This window comes from Pseudonaja textilis, chromosome 1 (assembly GCF_049901715.1).
Source record: "Pseudonaja textilis isolate UNSWEBS1 chromosome 1, rPseTex1.2, whole genome shotgun sequence".
NCBI classification, from domain to species: domain Eukaryota; kingdom Metazoa; phylum Chordata; class Lepidosauria; order Squamata; family Elapidae; genus Pseudonaja; species Pseudonaja textilis.
The window spans coordinates 77,955,339-77,974,766 of record NC_141990.1 but is presented as its reverse complement, the minus strand read 5'-3'; the positions used below and the strand labels follow the sequence as shown (position 1 = coordinate 77,974,766).

The 19,428-nt window shown below is 36.4% G+C and overlaps 1 protein-coding gene across 3 annotated transcripts in view; it reads right to left on the bottom strand.

Annotated features, from left to right (window-relative positions):
* The window catches only part of EZR (ezrin), a 39,036-nt gene extending 22,503 nt beyond the window's left edge, over positions 1 to 16,533 (bottom strand). Inside the window, exons 1-3 of one of the 3 annotated variants that reach the window (XM_026705073.2) lie at positions 16,031 to 16,533; positions 14,460 to 14,556; positions 1,770 to 1,853 (exon numbers count right to left, since the gene is read on the bottom strand). In XM_026705073.2, the coding sequence (XP_026560858.1) occupies positions 1,770 to 1,853; positions 14,460 to 14,471 (96 nt within the window). In that variant the 5' untranslated portion in view covers positions 14,472 to 14,556; positions 16,031 to 16,533. Of the gene's footprint in view, positions 1 to 1,769; positions 1,854 to 14,459; positions 14,557 to 15,320 lie in introns of all 3 variants that reach the window. The other 2 variants (XM_087938864.1, XM_087938866.1) reach the window with 2 other exon arrangements.
* Between the last annotated feature and the right edge of the window lie 2,895 nt (positions 16,534 to 19,428).

Genomic DNA, 19,428 nt, shown 5'->3' with positions numbered 1-19,428 from the left:
ATATTTGTGGCTGTACACATGTGTACATGAAAGTATATACAGTATATATATCCAGAAAGGCAAGTAATTGGCCAAATTGGCTTTTCTGAAACCAAAAAGTGGGAGGGCACAGCAGCAGAATTGTCCAATCAGAACATGATAGTAGTCTAGACTGAACATCTTGCAAATTGCTGTTAAAGAATCTTAGTCTGGGAAGGATTTTCTGAATCCATTTCAGAGCCAAGCTGCCATGAATACAAAAACAGGGCAGATTAAGGAGGTAGTGTGGATATACTCTATGATAACTAAAAACAAGATGTATCAATGTGCAGAGTTGCCAATTATATCAGAAATAAAAAACAGGACAGAAGAACTATGTAACTTTTCAATCTTTTTATTCACAAATTGAATGTAGTCCACAGGATTCATATCCACCTTTATTCTCTAGCAAAGCACTTCTCAAGATATTTGTATGAAATTATCAATTTAACAGAACTATCCTGATATGCGTTTCCAGCTCAACTCTAGTATGCCTGCTTGACTGTCTACTTTATATGTTGTTTAGCTATCTAGAAACATGTCCTATAAGCTCCTTTTTAAACAAGCTTGTAAAGTTACTTGTCTACTCCTTTCTCTTTATCATTCTGGAACATTTCAGATTGCACCCACTGGAACTGATTTTATTTCCTAGCATCTAATAAAATAAACATATATTGCTCCTGTTATAAAAGAAGAATTATGTGACAGAGACTAATAATCAAGTATTTAATGTCATTGTTATGTCATTCTAATTGGAACCCCAAGCAAATGCATTAGGATTTCTTTCTCAGAATTTTAATTCAGTATTTTCACTTAGTAAACATCCAATAAACATGCCATTCTACCCCAATGGTGTAAAAGGAAAAGCTAATAGATTATTTTAAATCAAGATAATATAGACAACAAAGTGGACTGCATATGGTTCCTAACTCCTTCTATTTCAGTCAAAAATATCAATAGATAATGAATAAAAGAAAAATTAACAACACAACTTGAGGTTTGGAAAAATCACAGGAAAATATACAGCTAAGGTAAAGATACTTATGAAGGAGAGATGAAAAAGAAGCAAAAAAAAATCCATGGTACTTTTTTAAAAAAATAAAACAACATTTTGCTTAAGCTCCTATGAAGAATAATGAAGTTTTATGTGGAATAAACAGACAAGTTTCCAAAAAGGCAGATGGATACATGATAGGATAGCTAATGTAAGATAAGTAATAAGTACAAATGATATTAAGAGGTTTAAATTTGTTCTGTTCAGTACAAGGCCTTTGATTTGTAGATGGTGACAGTACATTAGTAATATTCAAGCTAATGATGTGTCATAACTTATCTGTGTTATGTGTTCTGAGCAACCTTTACAATGAGTAAGAAATTGCTACAAGAAATGAATCTGGGAAAATGAAATGCCTCAGAATAGGAAGGGGAATAAGACACGGATGCATATTGTCTTTTTATCTATAAGAAATATATTACAGGACACAGCAGAACTTTTGTTAGCTGATATCGTAGTAATCTCATTATGAAAATACAACAATGAAAAGTCAAAAAACTACTTTAATGTTAAATAGAATGTCAAGGGAAATGTCAACTACCACATTTATTGAACCTATATCTGTTAACAACATAGGAGGTAGTTTGGTTTTCTTTGTATTCATGATTTCAAGGTTTTCTGTTTGGTCAGAAATCAAATTCTCACCTGCAATTTCTTTCTTTAAAAAAAAATTTTTTTTATGCATGCTTACACTAACCTGGTCAAACAGCTGCTTCCCTGTAGTGTTAGGCTGGATAGCAAACTCCAGTTCTGCATCCATTGTGATAACTCGAACATTGACCTAGAAGAAAAAATTAAAACAATGCATAAGGAAATAAATAGTCCCAATAATTTCCCAGTTTATAGATAGTTACAGGAAAGTATGTTAATTTGAAAATCTGATACATAAAGTTTGTTTCATGTTGTCATTTATCTCTAGTACATGACTCTGGCTAAAATCAATGCATTAGCAAAATATTAAAACTGATCATTCTAGGTTCAAAATCTATGTCTGACTTCTTTTTTGAATGTTGAATACTATTTAATACTGAATACCACATATGGTAAGACAACTAGTCCAAACATTGAAAGACTGATGCCAGGTTTCTTACCTATTCGGAAGCCAAAAGTAACTTAACTTATGCAATCAAGGAAGAATGTTTGCCATGAAGACAATTAACAATACCATTCTGCAAAACAAATGACTGGCAATTTGTAGTGGTCATTTCTTGTTCTATTATTAGTTATCAGTATTGTTAGCGGTTTATAACAAAGCACATTAAATTCCATGGATTCCACTGCATGTTAAGATTAACCTATTAGTTTACATTTTTCAATGTTTCTTTCAAACATTACCAACCATATCGTTTAGGTACTTAAATGTACTTAGGTACTTAAATGTATGGTTCTAGTAAAAGATTAATAGATTTATATCGGGACAACCACATCTTTATCTTTTGATCTGATATATGGATAATGTAAAGATATTATTGGGCACATCCATTTTTTTCCTATTCTCAATGAAAAACATATTTTAAAATGATTCATTCAATCTTCTTTAATTTCAGAAGATTGAGGTCTGCTCTTCTATAAACTCAAACATGCTAGGGTGTGCATAATTAATATATGAGTGGTCTTCTCAAATGCCCCACAATACTATTGGACTTTAACTCCCCGTTGGCTGGATGATTAATGCTCACCACCACAACTTAAGGGCATTAGGTTGATGAAGACTGTATTAAAGGTCACAGAAAGAATATTTGCATGGCTACCAACATGGTAGAGAAAACAGCAATTAGTGCTTTTGGCAGTGTAAAATTAATTTGTACTTATCAATGAAATACTTTTACACTTGTACAGAGTTCCACAACTTTTCTGGCTTTGAGGAGGGGGGGGGAGGGAGGGAGAAGGGATAGTTCCACGCAATTGGCTGGCAAGTGTGGGCACAGCTCCATTTGATTGTGGCAAAGGGGGATGTGCATTCGCTTGCCCACCATTTCTAAAGCCTGGATGCAGTCGATCCTGGCTCAGAGGTTGGAGACCGCTGCACTAGTACACAGAACGAGTATGAGAATACTGTACACGGGCCTTGATTTATGACCTTATTGATGCTGGATTTTGGCTGTACGTTGCTGTAGTCATAAGTTTAGTGACCGGACTCAATTTTACAATTGTTTTTGCAATGTCTGTTAAGCAAGCCACCAGATTGTTAAGTGAACCACATGGTCATAAGTCTGAATTCAGCTTACTAATGGAAAATGGCAAAAAACATTCCAAAATATGATCACATGATCATGGGACATTGCAACCAGTCATAAATGGGAGCTGGTTGCTAAACATCTGAAATGAGATCATGTGACTGCTGGGGTGGTACGGCAGTCATAACTTCAAGAACTGATTGTTAACTTTTTTCAAATCCATTGTAACTTTTAACATTTGTTAAGTGACTGGTAAATCATAGACTACCTGTAATATTTTATTATTATTGCCTTCTTCCTGGATGCTCTATATGCAACTCATAGATCCATGTATGCACGCAGCTATTAACAAAAACCTGGGAGGCACAAAATAATACCTTCCAGTTCTGATTACCTGGAAGCTGATCGAAGTCAGATAAAAATCGGGGAAAGCAAGTATTATTATATAAATGTAAATTCATATTCATATAATGAATATTATCTAATACTGGATATGAAAATTGGATGACCACTTGTAGGGGCATTGAAGTAGACTAGAAAACTCAAACTGTTTATTCTGTTCTGAAAATTCATGCATGTTATGGTCATTAACACAAAACAGCTTCTTTCTTTCATTAACTTCTATTAATAACACAAACTAAGTAACTGCTCCATTGGTAATCCACTATTTCTGCCATATGCTTTTTTCTTTGCTGAAATTATTTTCTTGAAAAAGAAACAAAATATTTGCCACTTAAAACACAAAAGAATTTCATTTTCTTTTCTATGCTTTTTGCTTTATTTCTTTTTCCCTATTCTTTTTCACGATTCAAAATTTTTATTGTTTTTATTCTATTGAAAACTTATTTAATAAGGATTATACAAGAAAAAGAAAATAAACTATTTGCCATTCGAAACACAAAAGATTAAGAAATCAAAAATTTTAGTACTAGCTCTATGCAAAGCAGAAAACAGAAGGCCATTTCCAATGGCCACTTCTAAGTTATTATGCAATGCTCAGTCTAGCCTATAGTTGGCTAATTATTCCCTCCTGGGTCTATACAACCCTATCAATGTTGGGGGAATAAGCCAAGTAGCTTAGAAGCTGTTACCTACAAAAATATTTTCTGCTATATGCAACTAAAAAGAATTACTTCCCACTCCTGTATTTATAACACATATCCACTTCTGTTAGATTAAACATTACACAATTTTAGAGCTCTAGTAGTTGCACACAAGACTTTCAGGGATTGCACAGGATTCTGGGGTAACAGATTGTTCTCTACTATAAAATCTTACTACAGATAATAATGGCTGTAAAGCCATTTCATCTCAACAGTGCTTTAAATTCCAAGAATATGAAAAACTGTAGAAAACAGGTCATCTGAACATTGGAGTTAAGTAGCCACAGACACATTCTGTGCAAAGTTTATACTTGACAAGAATGTTCTCTTTATTTTCACTGAGAATTCTACCTTTATATATTTTATGCACCATTACTGAACTTCTTGTGATTTACTCACAATCTCATGGTTTTATATGTTTAATCATATTAAGTAATACAATATTTTAAAAGGAATTATAAAAAAATAACTTTGCTGCTTGAGTGTATTTTAATAATCTAAACCTTTTAGCTACAGAAATATTACTTGTTTGCAGTGTTCCGTGGTCAGCAGAAAACAAGTGATATGAGTGTAAAATCACAAACTACAGTTTGAACTTTGATCTTTATCGCTTAAAAACCCTGATGTTATTTAGCCCTGGGCAACCAAAGTTGTTTAAACCTTTTATAATTCTTATACATTGTAACTTAAACTATCATAACTAAAATCTAGAAAAGAAAATGCTACATACTGTCTAGTTTCAAGGTTATTTTAATCTTTTGAAAAAGCAAACAGCCTGAAATGTTAGCACAATAAACAAAAACAAAAAACTGTTAACCATAAGAATCGGATCAAAATATCTGTAGGTTGTGGAAGATTGGCTTAAAGATCTATTTAAAATATTACATAATAATGTCCATAATGCAATTAAAAATGCATTTTTATTTCTTTATCTTTAAATTTCCTTTTGGGTTTGCATGCATAAGAAGAGGCTCGCTTTTTTCTAAAAGCTGCTATAAGCTTTCTACTTCTTCTAAGCAATTGAAGCAATATGCTTTAATTCATTCCTGTGTTTATTATTCTACTTATATTAGGTGGCAGCTATAGCATTTGTGCCATTTTGAAAAGGATAGGACAGAGGAGTTCTTAAGAGTCTCCCACTTTTTTAAATTGTTGACATTTGCACTATTTTAGATAATGAGCTACATCCAACATCATCTCCTTATGCAAGAATAATTTTTCTTCATTAGTTAATCCTCTAATTCTTTGGGGCAAAGTTTGGGTGTATGCTGTACAGTTTTGGAAAGAGGATTAGTCTATTTTGGTGGGCCTTGGTTCACAAAGTAGGGCTAAACTTGGGTGAAACAGGTTGCAGAACTCACCACAGAATATAAGCAATTAAAGCAATCAAGGCTGAATTATGTTGCATATATTTATGCTCATTGGGTTATCATTGTCCAATTAGGGTGACAGATGATTCATGTTTCTATGTTGCAGAAACTGAAAAGGACAAAGAGAAAAGTAGCAGTTGTACCAACTGTCTTTCCCAAGCAGATTGCTTTGTTTTAACAGCTGTATGCAAATTGGCACTTAAGATTTTTTTAAATGATGACAGAACTATTAGGGCTGAGTAACTGTTTTATACCAAGTTCCAAAAGTTTATATATGTGTCTTTGCAAGAAGAAAGGTGAGCAATCTCTGTATCTATTAAATACTGGAAATAGACCAAAGAAGTTCATATTTTGGGGTGACACTTAAAGAAAAACAACAAACTGTCTTTTTATGAGTACTCTTGTTCCCAGGAACATAATCTGTGTTATTATACAAGTTAAAGATCATGTTTAAAATATCACATTTTATCCCAAAGGTCACCCTCCCTTCTCTGATCTGAATTCACAGAATAGAACCTTCTTCGTGAAATCAGCAAAAAGGTCACAGTGAAGTCAAGTTTACTTGTGAACTGACATTCTGCTAATAGTATTAATTAATCTTGACATATTGCACTAAACAAGCCATAGCAATTTGGTTTACACACGTACATATTGTGTATGTGTGTATACACACAGTGACACAATATGTATATATGTGTGTACATTTACACACACACACACACACACACACACACACAAAGTGGTATACAATTCACAATATCCACATGCTAAATCCAAAGTAAACCAACTGATTTATTAGCCCAGCAAGAAGTCTAAATACAGGTAAAAGATTAAATAAGGACCAAAAAAGGTAACTACAACAAGAAAGATGAAGACTTGGAGGGACAGGGTTGTATGTTGAGAAAACAGAGTTCAAGAATAGTAATGAAAATTTTATTTTAAATCAGGTTTACTAGAAATGGAATATTTGAGACAATAATGTAGCATCGTTTTCGAATACTATTTACATGTTCCAGAACACCTATATTTCTTTTTGGTACCACAATCAACTGTTCAGTTTTTCCCAAGCTTTCCACTGGGTATATTCTCCTAAGATTTTGCTAATGCTCTGACATAACCTAAAATATAAAATGTAATGGAAAACAAATAATGATATAAAGATGGTAACATCAAGTTATGCCTACCAGCCCAATAACCAGTCCAAATAACTATTGAAGTGTTTCTTTAGAAGGTGATTAGAATTATATTCACCCGCACGAACTTCAATTGTGAGAAATTTCCTCTCCCCCTCTCTTTCTTTCCAGCTTAGTCAGGTGATTTGTTTCTACCTATCCCAACAATGCAATTTTAATATTCAGGGGAAGGTATATCAGGATAGGTTTGAGGCTGATGTTATAATTTATGGGCAAGAAAAATAATGTTTTAAGAAATATGTTGATATTTTTAAATACGTCTCATTCACAGTATCATTCAAGAACCAATTAGTAATGCGTCAAATGCTAGAGGGCCTGATCCAGAAAGAAATCTGCATTTTGCTACTGGTATGAGAATTTTTTTAAAATTGACCTTAATATAATGTTAATTTAAACTGGAATTAATTACATTACCATTCAATCTAATGAAATAATTGTTACTATTCATAATTCTATAAAGTTTTATATTTTCTGTAGTTTAGCCTTTAGCTCTTAGATTTGCTGAATTAATATCATTATAAGTTAAATTGGCCAGCTTCTGTTGCAACAGAATTGATTAATAAGCTTTCCTATCCCATTCCAACTTGCTGTTTATTTCAAAGCAATAGTAACTTACATGCACATAAAAAGATACACATGGCTAATCTATAACAAAGTAATCACTCTCCCTCATGTCCAAAAACAAAGCAAGAGAAAAAAATGCCTTTTCTACATTCTTAGGGGAAAAAAATTATCCCTTTTCCTGTTTCTCTTTTATCTGCAATTCAATTATCACCCAACATCTAAGGATATAAACAGGATTGAATACAAGTTACAATTCCATGGAAATGTAGAAAATACTTGTATTAGTTTGAATATCATTATTTTGTTTCTCAACTCAAAAGCTCGGCTTTCATGTTCTTTAAGTAAAGCTGCTTTCTCTTACGTGATTCCTGATATCAATTGAAACTCAAAAATTTTAAGTAGCTGTGTATAGACAAATGGTCTGTGAAGCGTAAGAGTCCTTGCTATATCCTCAACTAGCAAAATAATTTCCGCAAAACAAGAGATCACACACATTTCCTAATTTGCATAATTCATAAAGAATGCAAATTCGATGTTACAGAAGCTTGGTGGAAACTTCAGTCATTCCCCTTCTCTGTATTATATTCTACTTCTAGAAGTAAGACAAGATAATAAAAGAATAGCTTGCAATTCTTGAAAAAAAAAATAGGAAACCATGGTCTGCATTTCGCTACTGGTATGAGAATTTTAGGTTTCATTTTTTTTGTCACCGATTACTTACTTTTAAATCTGGCTTTTTTCTAGCTTTATGCATTAGAATAGGCTTAAGACCAAATTTAAAACAATTCAATAAGTATTGAATATATTCAATCATTAAGGACTAGCACAAGGATGCATTAAGAATCTTACCCTTCAGCCTATGGTTTGATATAGCTACATAATAGTATCGTAGGATGGCTTAAAGAGCATTTCGGGGGTGAGGGGAGAAGCTCAAGAAATCAACGTTTATTTTGCAGCCTGCTGCCATATGTAAGTCACTCTACAACTTACAAAAATAGATCAATGGGGTATGTAGGTGTCTGTTTCAGACACCTTGCTATGTTGATCTAGGATACACATATTCTTCAGGGCAATCTAAAAGAACTGTAAGGTGCTAATGGTCAGGTCCACGTGCAATAGCAGGTCTAATCCTAGGTCACTTAGCTAAGTACTAGATAGGAACCACAGAACTGAAGGAAACAGATAAATGATCCCCATCTTTTCTCCACTGAAACTAGTAGGTGACTAATATGTTTAAAACAGGGTAATCCCCTATGATGGTTCTTTTCCTTTTCTAATTAACCTGTCAAAGAACTGCCTAATTACTAGTTAGGTAGAAAGCTGAGCCTGGACAGCATGAAGTATTCAGCCATGCTTACAAATCTTAGTACTAGCCTCACATTCATCATAATATAAAAATCAGTGCCTCTTGTCTCCTTTTACAATACATTTCAGAACACGTCAGCATTCTGGCTTCCTAGCATTAATTAGCAGCAGAATGGAGGGGAAGACTAGGAAAAAACTTTTTCTAAATGTCAGGTGATAAATCTAACTCGGGCACGGTTAAGAACATACTGTAAGCAGCTTTTGTTGATTAGATGAAGGAACTTTTCCTCAGCCCACAGAACATTCTTGTGTAACTTAGACATAAAGTCCAGGAGGTCACATTGAAACAGAACCCTATCACAGAGCCTGATTAGCAAATTCACTGTATTGCTTTATGCTGCTTGATTGAGAAGTGTAGAAAGCCTTTTGATTGTAGAGGGGGGCAGTTTCTTTTTATCAGCGCAGACCATTCAGCATCAAGAGGTGAAGGAGCAGTGGAAATATATGATGGTGGCAGAAAACCGCAAGAGCATATTTAAAGATATAGCAACTGAACTTGAGAAAGTACTAATAAAGATACTGAATTCAACATTAACTTGAATTGTGGCTATAAAAGAAATCAAAATAAATCACTCCAAGTTCATATCTACTTACTATACTTAAATATTAAGAAAAACACACCAATTATAAACTTTCCTATAAATTTATTGGAGGGCCATGGGTGTTCACCTAACCTACACATAAGAAAACAAAAACTGCACTCTGGATCAGAGCAAAGATTTATCTAATCCAGTAACTTATTTCTCACAATGACCAGCTGAAGATTTATAAAGAATATGTTCATAGAGAAAGTTAACTATAGTATGTATTGTCTTAAGTACTTCTGTTTCTCAATCATTCAGCCTTATGAAAAACCTTAAGTAGATTCCACATCTAGTATTTTGAGAAAAGAAACCTCTCTAACCGCTTTATCTACATGAATAATTTCAAAGAGCTTTTCTTATGACCCTTATCACTCCCCACACCAGATAAAATCCACATGTATTAAAATTTTCCCATTGTGAAGAATATATGTAGCTCAGTATTGAGTTCTTGGTATTCTCAAGTTAGTTTCTCTTCCTGAAGAATTTCATTCCTAGGCTAGGTGATATCAACATTATGAGTTCCAATTTTACCTGGAGAGGATTTACTTCAATTGCTTCATACATTTGATTTTTCTTTGTAACTTTTATCCAGATGCACAATACTCAAAGGTTTAACAATAAGAACTCTATATAATATTCCTAATCATTGCAGCAAGTAGACTGCAGCATTACAGAACTGGCAGTGTTAGTTTTGATTTCAATAGTAATGATGTTAAGTATATCTAATGTCAGAACTTGGGAATGTTGGTTGGCTTCCTATGTTGTGTGGTCTTTTAAAACCATGGTTTCCTCAGTATCACACAACTTTCTAACCTCTAATCCATAATTTCTAAACTAGAATTGCAGAAAAGATCCCTTTGCTAACTGATTACCTTGTCTAATATGGAAATAAAGATACTTAGAAAATTGTTTAAGAAATAAAGTATATTAAATACTTTAGACTTGGGAATAAAATTAGAATTTGAAGAAAATTAATAAATACAAAATTTAAAAAAGGAAGGAAAGATAAATGGAACCCCCAGGCCTTCTAAAAAATAAAATACAAAAAAAATCTGAGTACCTTAACATTGTCACTCAAAGTTAAGGTGCTAACTTGCTAATTATCTATCAAAAAACTTCTATGGGTAGAAACACAAAAAGCAGCAGTTGTGAAACCATATTTATCTTCCTTTTTCTAAAGTCATAGTTTTAATTATTACAGTCTCCATGGGCCCATCTTACTGAACCTGTCAGCATACAAAAAATCTTATAAGAGGTATGTTATGAACACACAAAACCATTATATCTTCACCTTATTAAATGATTATTTTATCTTTGGATCAAAGCTGTATCTTTGCATCCATTTAATGCCTGCAATTTTTTTTAAAAAAGTAGAAATTGCAGTAGCAAAATGCTCCTGAACATCAGACTCTTTTAGCTCAATTTTTCCAGTCTTCCAAAGTTTTGGAGTGGGCCTGATTTTTTTTAACATTACCAAGTCTATTTAGTATGCTGTATTAGAGGCCTGCACATACTATGGCCTTCCTAGCAGCCTTCTGTAGCTTGCTGTTGTTTTTTAAAAGTCCCTGCCACTAAAAATTGCTGCCTGAAGAATCTGCTAGCATCTCTGCCCCAAAAGACAAGCTGCTGACACCTGCAATGCTTCAGACTTCATTGACTGAGCCAGCTCCATTGCTACCCAATGAACGGCTGATCAATGCACCAGGTGTTCCTTTGTGGCCCATGATTATTTAAGGAATCAGCCAGGTCCTTTCTCCTCCATGAATTGTGCTGCCCTTTTTGTTTGCTAATACAAATATAGCTAATAGATTTTCAGAATTACATAAGTAGTGTGCTTGTCAGAAGTAAACATTTCACGGTGATTCTTAAAAAGCAACTAATATTCAGGAAAAAACTTTGTAACATTGGAACTCTAGTTCTCTTATGGTCTAATATTTTTTTTCTTTTTAAAATTTCCATGACATTTAATGTGGCCATAGAAAACTGAAGCCTAGGAAGAAGAGAGCATTATGTACATTTGTCACAGAGAGTAAAGGTTATAATAATCCCAGGATAGGATAATGAGAACTGCAGTACAATATCCCAGCATCTCTCTAAGCCAGCTGATTAGAATAACAGTAACTATGATCTCCTGGCTCTCAGGCCCTGACCCTGTCATTGCAAAAAATGAGTAAGCATTCTGTGGAAAGTTAATAGAACTTTCCGGCAATCCAATGCACAGCAAGATATTGTGTTTGCGTAATAACAGCTCCTTTAGCCTTAAGCACACAGACAAATACTGCAGTATCTTCTTGGAAGAAACCTACTTTTGTGAAGCTAATGAACCCTGCCATCCTTCTGAATTCCAAGTTCATTATTAAACAGCTTTTTAGATACCGATTTTGCTAGAGAAGCACATTCTTGGCTTCCATGTGACTTGTGGAAAAGTAATTCAGAACAGCAGCCATTCAGTGTAAATGCACAGTCCAAGGTCATATGGGGGAAACTACAGCAACCACTCCTGTTAATCTGCATGCATATAAAAAAGTTTACAACTTGAACTACAGGATGACAAATGTGAAGAACCTGCCCTCCAGAGTTTTTTTTTACAGGTTGTCCTTGACTTGCGACCATTTGAAATTACGCAGGATCTAACTTGGGGCTACTTATGACCTGGATTTAAAGGTGAATGGCCATCTCCCCAGTAGTACTTTTGAGTCTTGGCATCACAGTCACATTTATGGTCATTTGCAGCGCCCTGCAGTCACATGGTCACATTTTACAATTGTTTCTCTGAAAATCAGCATTTCCTTTTTTGTTTTTTTGAAAACTATGTCCATAGCAAAGCATTTAACTACTGTGGCATTCACTTAATGACCAGAGTAGCCACTTTACAATTGCTGTATTAATGTAATGGCCATTATAAAAAGGTCATAAAATTGGGTTGGTCATGTGACCAACTCATTTTAAGACTCATGATTTATGACTGTGATGAGCAGGCTCCATTATAGTCATAAATTGAGGACTACTTGTAGTAGGACTGTTCAAAACATTCTATTCTGGAGATCAAACTTCTGCAGAATTTACAGAATGTTCCATACTTATTCTGGACTATGACAATCCAGCCATTCCTGGGTTAGCCTGGCAACCTTCTGGAAGTTAATCTTTCAGGGCAAGAAATGGCTTATAGTGTACTAGACACGGAACAGACTATTTTACTACTTTCTGGTTTTTGACCATAAAAGCAGTGGATACAATTTTCAAATGAAAAAAAAATCACAGCTGTTAATTGCTGTAAGTTTTCTGACTAAGCTAAAATTCTAAATGCAGTTATTCAGCAAATCCTATTAAATGAGATGATTTCTAAAATAATAATCAAATGACATTTCATGCAATAAGAGGTGTTCCAGTACATATTACTGGGCTGAAAAGAAACATTTGACCAGTTGAAGCCTTCATAAGGGTATGCTGAATTATTTAATATCATCTAGGGAGCTCAACATAAGTCTTTAATTTTGAGGAAAAAGTGGGATTCCCCCACCAACACTCCCCATTGCTCAAATAAACAGAGAAAAACATGGTCAAAGGAACATAGGCTCTTCTTTCCTGTCAGTCAATAAAGAACAATAGCTAATGCCACTGATACTTAGGAAGAAGCATGCCAGATACAATTAGTGTAAATCAGTGCAACGGGTGCTGGAGAGAGAAAGCAAGGTCCAGATTTTTTAGTGGAATCCATTCTTGCATTATCAATATCTGTACTATCTTACAGGTCCAAAGAATAAACAATATAACATTATCAACCACATCAAAGATAAAGGAAAAAGCATTCTTTGAATGAAGAATCACAGAAGGAACTGATAAAACACATGAAACATCTTACTGAATTTCTCAATTTGTTATCTGAAAACAGTGGATTTCCTTCACATCAACTTTTTTTCTTAAAAGGATCCAACTTTAATTTTCTTAAGAAATTTACATTCATATAACAAATTAAAGGAATACAATCTACCTGCAAGACTTGAGCATGCATAAAAGCTATGCAGAATTCAGGATAATTATATGGTATGGTGTCCTTATTTATCTTTACATTTCAACAGACAACAGGAAGCCAATGTAAGTCTAGGACAACAATATACTTTATTATAGTTGCAACAAGCAGTTCATACATGGACAACCATAGGTGGGAATATTCATGTTCTAATAAACTAAAAAAAAAAGCACATCTGCCAAGTAAGAGCATGAAGAAAATTGACCGGAGAAATAAGGAACATATTCTTCAAGTGTAGTCTGCAAAATGGTGCTAACAGTGACACTCAAGGAATTGGAAGTTGAGGGGAAAGATCAATAAGAAAGCTGAAAATGTACCACTCCCTTTTACTGTATCAAAGCACTGCAGCCAGCCTGTGTAGGAACTGCTAGTTATTGTCAAAAATCCTTAAGAATCCAAAACTGTACCTTTTACCTCCATGTCACTTGTCAAAGCCTCAATCAGTTCTTTCCACATTAGTAACAACACAAGAGAAATTTAATCTCATACTATTAGCTACTATATTAGTGGTTCATTTTATTTTGGACCATCAAAATCTAGCTAGACAAAATACAAGCACAAAGTGTGTCAGATTTATATAAAATGTGTTTGTGTTTGTATAGTTTAATCTATTTTGTCTCATATCTATAATATGCTATGCAAATCTTTCTCTCTCCCCCTAGATTTCTTGCCAGGAAAAAAAAATGTAGCTGTTTTCTTTGATGACAATTTTATACCTGTCAATTCAGGGTTGTTTTATAACATTAAGGAGGTTTACTCCAATTAAAATGGAATAGATTCCAAATCAGAAGACAACCCCCCCCAATTAATAGTATAATTTCATTAAGTTTTAATCAAAGACTATACATTTCTTTGCATTTTTAGACTCAAAAGGCCCCTAAAGAACATCTTACATGCAAGTGCCAATTTATTAATGATAACTTCCACAACTCATACTAAAGGAAACTTTAATGAAACATTAAACATCATAAAACAAAGTAAAGCTCTTTGTTTCTACTCACCGGCTTCGGCATTTTTGGTTCCTGAGGTTTTCCTGTTGATCCAAGGCCAAATATTCATACAGCAGCTGATGGGTATCCTCTTTGCTTTCCAGGAGATCTGGTAGAATGGGTTACAAAGGAGGACCAACTCAGACACATGATAGAGTTAAGGAGCTTTAGGCAGGTTAAGTAAGCAAAAATGATTCACTCATGACCAATAATTACTTAGTAACACCACCACTTTACAAAGAAACAGAACCAGCAGCCTCACCCAGTAGGGAAGAGAAAAAAAAAAGAGTCCAATTGTAAGTAGAGAAGGTCATTTTGCCAGCCACACCCATAAGAGCAGCTATAATTTCAAGATTCTCGAGAAAGAGAGAGAGAGAGAGAGAGAGAGACTGACTCTCAGGGGCGGTATCTAAAGCCAGTATCCGAGCAACAAGAGAATCAACGAAACCCCTCGGAAGGAAAACTTGTGCTAAGCCTCTCGGGCCACCAGTTGATAGCTCGTATTTCTCAAAGTCGGCTCCCTTTAGAAGACAATGGCTGCAATCTGATTAGGACCATTCCTCAATAAGCAAGCTGCAGACGTCCATTCTACATAGGACTAGAACACACGGAGGGGTCGGATCTTAACTGGGTGGCGGGGAGAGATCGGTAATTGTTCTCTGGTGCCCTTCAAGACTACAAGGAAGGAGACCTTTTCTGATCAATTAAAATGTAGGTCCGATGTACCCCGCAGTATTTTTCAGCGACTCAATGTTTGGGGAGAGGGGAGAGAAGAGAGAGCCCCTTTCGTTCAACAACACCACCACCCCGCCCCCCGCAGAAAACAAATGGCCTCCTTTTGTACTGGTAGCGCCAGCTTTACTTTCACCGTACAGGGAAGTTCAGAAGTTCTATTTGTTCGCACTCTGGCCGGTGAAAAGGGGAGATCAATCAAATCAAACCAGCAGGCTCAGTTCTTCCGTTTCAGTAGCCAGATGAAAGGCTCGCCTAATTCACGTAGGCGCGCTTCTGAAAAGCGGACCCGAAGAGCAGCGCGACGCCACCCAAGCCTAGGCGATGTGTGTGTGTGTAGGGGGGGTGTCTTCCTAAATCAAGAGGGGCTTTTCGCGCGAGGACAAAAAAACAAACAAAAACAAACCGCCGCGGGAAATCCAGATTCCAGGAAGAGGCACCTTTTCGCCCGCTTCCTGGGGTAGAAGTTTCCTTGAACTCCCGTGGGACGCGGAGGGAGGGAGGGTGAGATCTTCTCCCTTCCGCAAACCTTCGGGAAGCCAAGCGCGAAGTTTGTCCCAAAGGAGACTGAGGGAGAAAAGAAAAAAAAAGAAGGCGCAAATCCCACCCCGAAAAAAAGTCCAAATTCTCTGTGTGAGAGAAGCACAGCGTGGGAATCCCCCGCCACGGCACCTGTGGGCAAAACCTTGTCCGTCCCCAGCACCACCACCAGCACCCGCGGCGCTTTTTCCTCCTTTCCCGTCTCGGAGGCGAGAGCTTCCCGAAACTGTTTCGGATCCTTCGGCCCCCCGTTTTCCTTTCCCGCCAACGCAAGGCAACCTGCGGAGAGAAGGTTCGCTCGGCGGCCTTACCTCGTAGGCGCGTCCTCTCTCCTCAAGCGGGTGGAGCGGCTTTTGCTGCGGCGCGGTTGCTCCAGCGGCTTTGGCTCTTTCCCTGGGCGTGCCTTTCCCGGACCCACCCCGGCTGGCCGCGTCAATATGGCTGACGGCGTCGAGAGGGCGAGCGCGCTTTGGTCGCTCGCTTCGCTGCCCGTAGCCCCTCAAAGCCTAACGTGTTGGTGATACACCCAGCCGGCAACGTGGGAAGGCTTGCAGCGACCTCCCAGATGGTTGTCGACCAGAGGGAAGGAGAATGGGAGGACAGAGATTTAACACGCCCGCAGCAGCGGGTGTCTTAAGCCTGGCCGAGTCCTGTGATTTGCAAAGCGCCGGGACAATTATTTTCAGAGTCTTGTTAAGGAAAGAAAAAGAAAAAAAAAAGGGCCTCCGTTTGGCCCCTTTCGCCGTCCGCCCTCCTGCACAATCGCCGGGCGCTTCTGTTCCGACGCCGCCTGAAAAGTTACTTCGCTGCTTGTACCTGAAGGTGCAGCAGCGATGGTGAAGTTGTGGAACGGTTCTTGGGGAAACCCAGTGTTGGATTAAGGCTCACTGGTGCCCTAAGCACTGACAAATCTTGGTGCCCCCTCCCTCCTTTACACATACTGTACTAACGAAGCCATATTCTCAACCTTGTGGTGTCCCCTTTGGGGCTGTTGCCCCTAAGCACGTGCTTAGTTTGCTTAATGGTTAATACACCACTGTGGAAACCAGGGCACAACGCAGCTTGAAGTAATAATAGTCTTGGGTACTTGGGTAGAAACTTAAAACCTCCGGACTTCCAACTAAACCTAAACCATGTTTTTCCAACCTTGGTCACTTTCGGACTTGTGGATTTCAACTTCCAGAATTCCCCAGCCAGCATTTCTGGGAGTTGAAGTCCACAAGTCTTAAAAGTAGCCAAGGTTGGACACCCCTGACTCAAACCATTATTATCACTGCCACCCGGGTGAGGGTGTCCATGTTAGTCCATTGACCCTCTCCATTGAGGAAAGAATTTAATGAAACAAGACCAAACAAGTGTAGGCTATAGAAGTCTCCAAACTTCCTGAAGCAGAAAAAGGATCACCTGAGAAAAAGCAGGTGGCAGTTAAAAAAGGAAGCCCAAGCCACAACCACAGGGAAGCAAAAGATGGAAGAAAAAGTAGCATTTCTCTTTCTTCTTAGGCCTTATGAATGTGAAAATATGCCTCCTACATAATGATTTTGGTTTGGTTTGAAAAATACACATGATTTTACAAAAACAGCAATAATGTGCTACAAAGCACTAGGCAATATTTTAAAACATTGAGAAAATGGTTATCACGTGACTTTCATAAATTACCAATTTCCAGATCAGTAACGTAGCCATGGGCATTTGCACAGCATCACAATATACAATATAATAATATACGCAGACAGCAGTTGATTAAAATAAGTTCCTGATAGTATTGAACCCTATCTAGGATTCATTGAAGATATTCATATTACTTGGACTCGTGGATCAAGATAAAGTCTTGACCTGAGTTCTTTGATGGTCACATCCAATTTGTGTGTTTGTGTGTTTGTGTGTTTGTGTGTTTCTTTCTTTCTTTCTTTCTTTCTTTCTTTCTTTCTTTCTTTCTTTCTTTCAACACTATGAAAGTAATTTGCTGGTACCTTTATTCCCCAACTAATTATGGCTGTAAGATTTCTTCCTGGTCTAGAAATATTCACCATGTCTGGTGTTGCTTAGCTTTTTAACATCAGCAGTTTAATCTTGCTAATGCTGTCAGCTATGGCAAAGCTCACTCAGGCTCTATTCATCCCAAGATAGTTGTATTCCATGGTTCTATTTCTAACCAAAACAGTAACTGAATACAATAGCTAAAACTTTAATGTTTGGGACATTGTAGCTTCTGCACTCTGGGTGAAATCAGAAAGGAGAGCCAGGGGGTTTACCAGAATTTTGGAAGAACCTTTTAAAAGCAGGTGCTACCTTATATTGGTGTGTTGATATGGACATCTTATTTATTTTTGACATGTAAATAATTAGTGGAGAAGAAACAATGACAGAATAAGCAACCCATGGCCTAACATAATGTTACTGATCTTCTGAAAATGCTTTACTACTTGTGCTAGTTGGATACTTTGACATAGGTTATTCATTAATATAATGTCTCTTTTTCTTTGCTTTATCTAGTGTCCTAGCAGAAAAATGGGTGGCTCATAGAAGAAATGGACAAATAATTGAAACGTTCTTTGATCATACATACATACATACATTCATACATACATGTATATCTCCCCCAATTGTTGTTTTGCTACAATTTACAGGTTTATAATTCCAGCTCTAACTTAAAGCATCTTATGTTATAGGCTACACAGATGTCTACATATATCATAGTTGAGCTGCATATATTTATATTGCAGGACAGAAGTAGACAACTCATTAGACAACTCATGAGTACATTGTTACATCGGTGTCTTCACCAAATGGCTCTCATGGGCATGGTTATACATTCAGACAATGGTTGTGATATGCCAATCATGAAATACCCATTTTATGCAAAATGCTGTAGTCCTCCTCTATGTTTTCTAATGTTATAGAATATTTACTACTGCCTCATTTCGCCTTTTTATTTGGGGACTGGGCAGGCATGTGTTCATCCTGGTAAACAAAGCACTGAGCTTCAATGACTCACCATTTTTATTTTAAAATGCTTGTATGGTGGGCCAGATACAATCAGTGCTAAATGCTTGGGCCTTATCGAATAGCAAGCTGACTTCTCATTTAATTATTTTAAAAATAACTATTATTAGGTAAGTAATTATTAGGCAAATAATTATTATTAGGTAAGGAGAAGATTTATTAACCCACTCGAGACATGTTGACTGTCCCTATAGCTCATGCTTTTGTAGCTTTTAATTGTATCCATGGTCTCAGGCTGTAAGAAAGGATATTTTGAGGACAGGGCATAAGATACAGTACATGGAAGAAGCCAAAGAGTGTTGAAAAATTTGGAAAAACAAATGGTAAGTCCTCTTTCTGTCATGGCAAAAAGAAATCCTGAAAACAGCAGATGGAGGAGAGATTAGATTTAAGGGATCAGAGAGAGAGAGAGACTGGGGCTGTTACCCCCCTCCCATATGGTTTTTTTATATTGGTTGTTAAGAAAACAGTTTTGTACGACAACATACAGATGCTAAAAATAATTACAAATCAAATTTTCTCTCCTTATTTGGGGATGGAATTCTGGCATACAAAGAGCTTGGCTTTATAGTGCTTTTAATGTGAGCTTGTACAATTTGCATTGACCTAGGCCAGTGTATTTCAACCTTGACAATTTTAAGATGAGTGGACTTCAGATACCACAATTCCCCAGCCAACCGGGAGTGGGATTCAAATTTTTTAA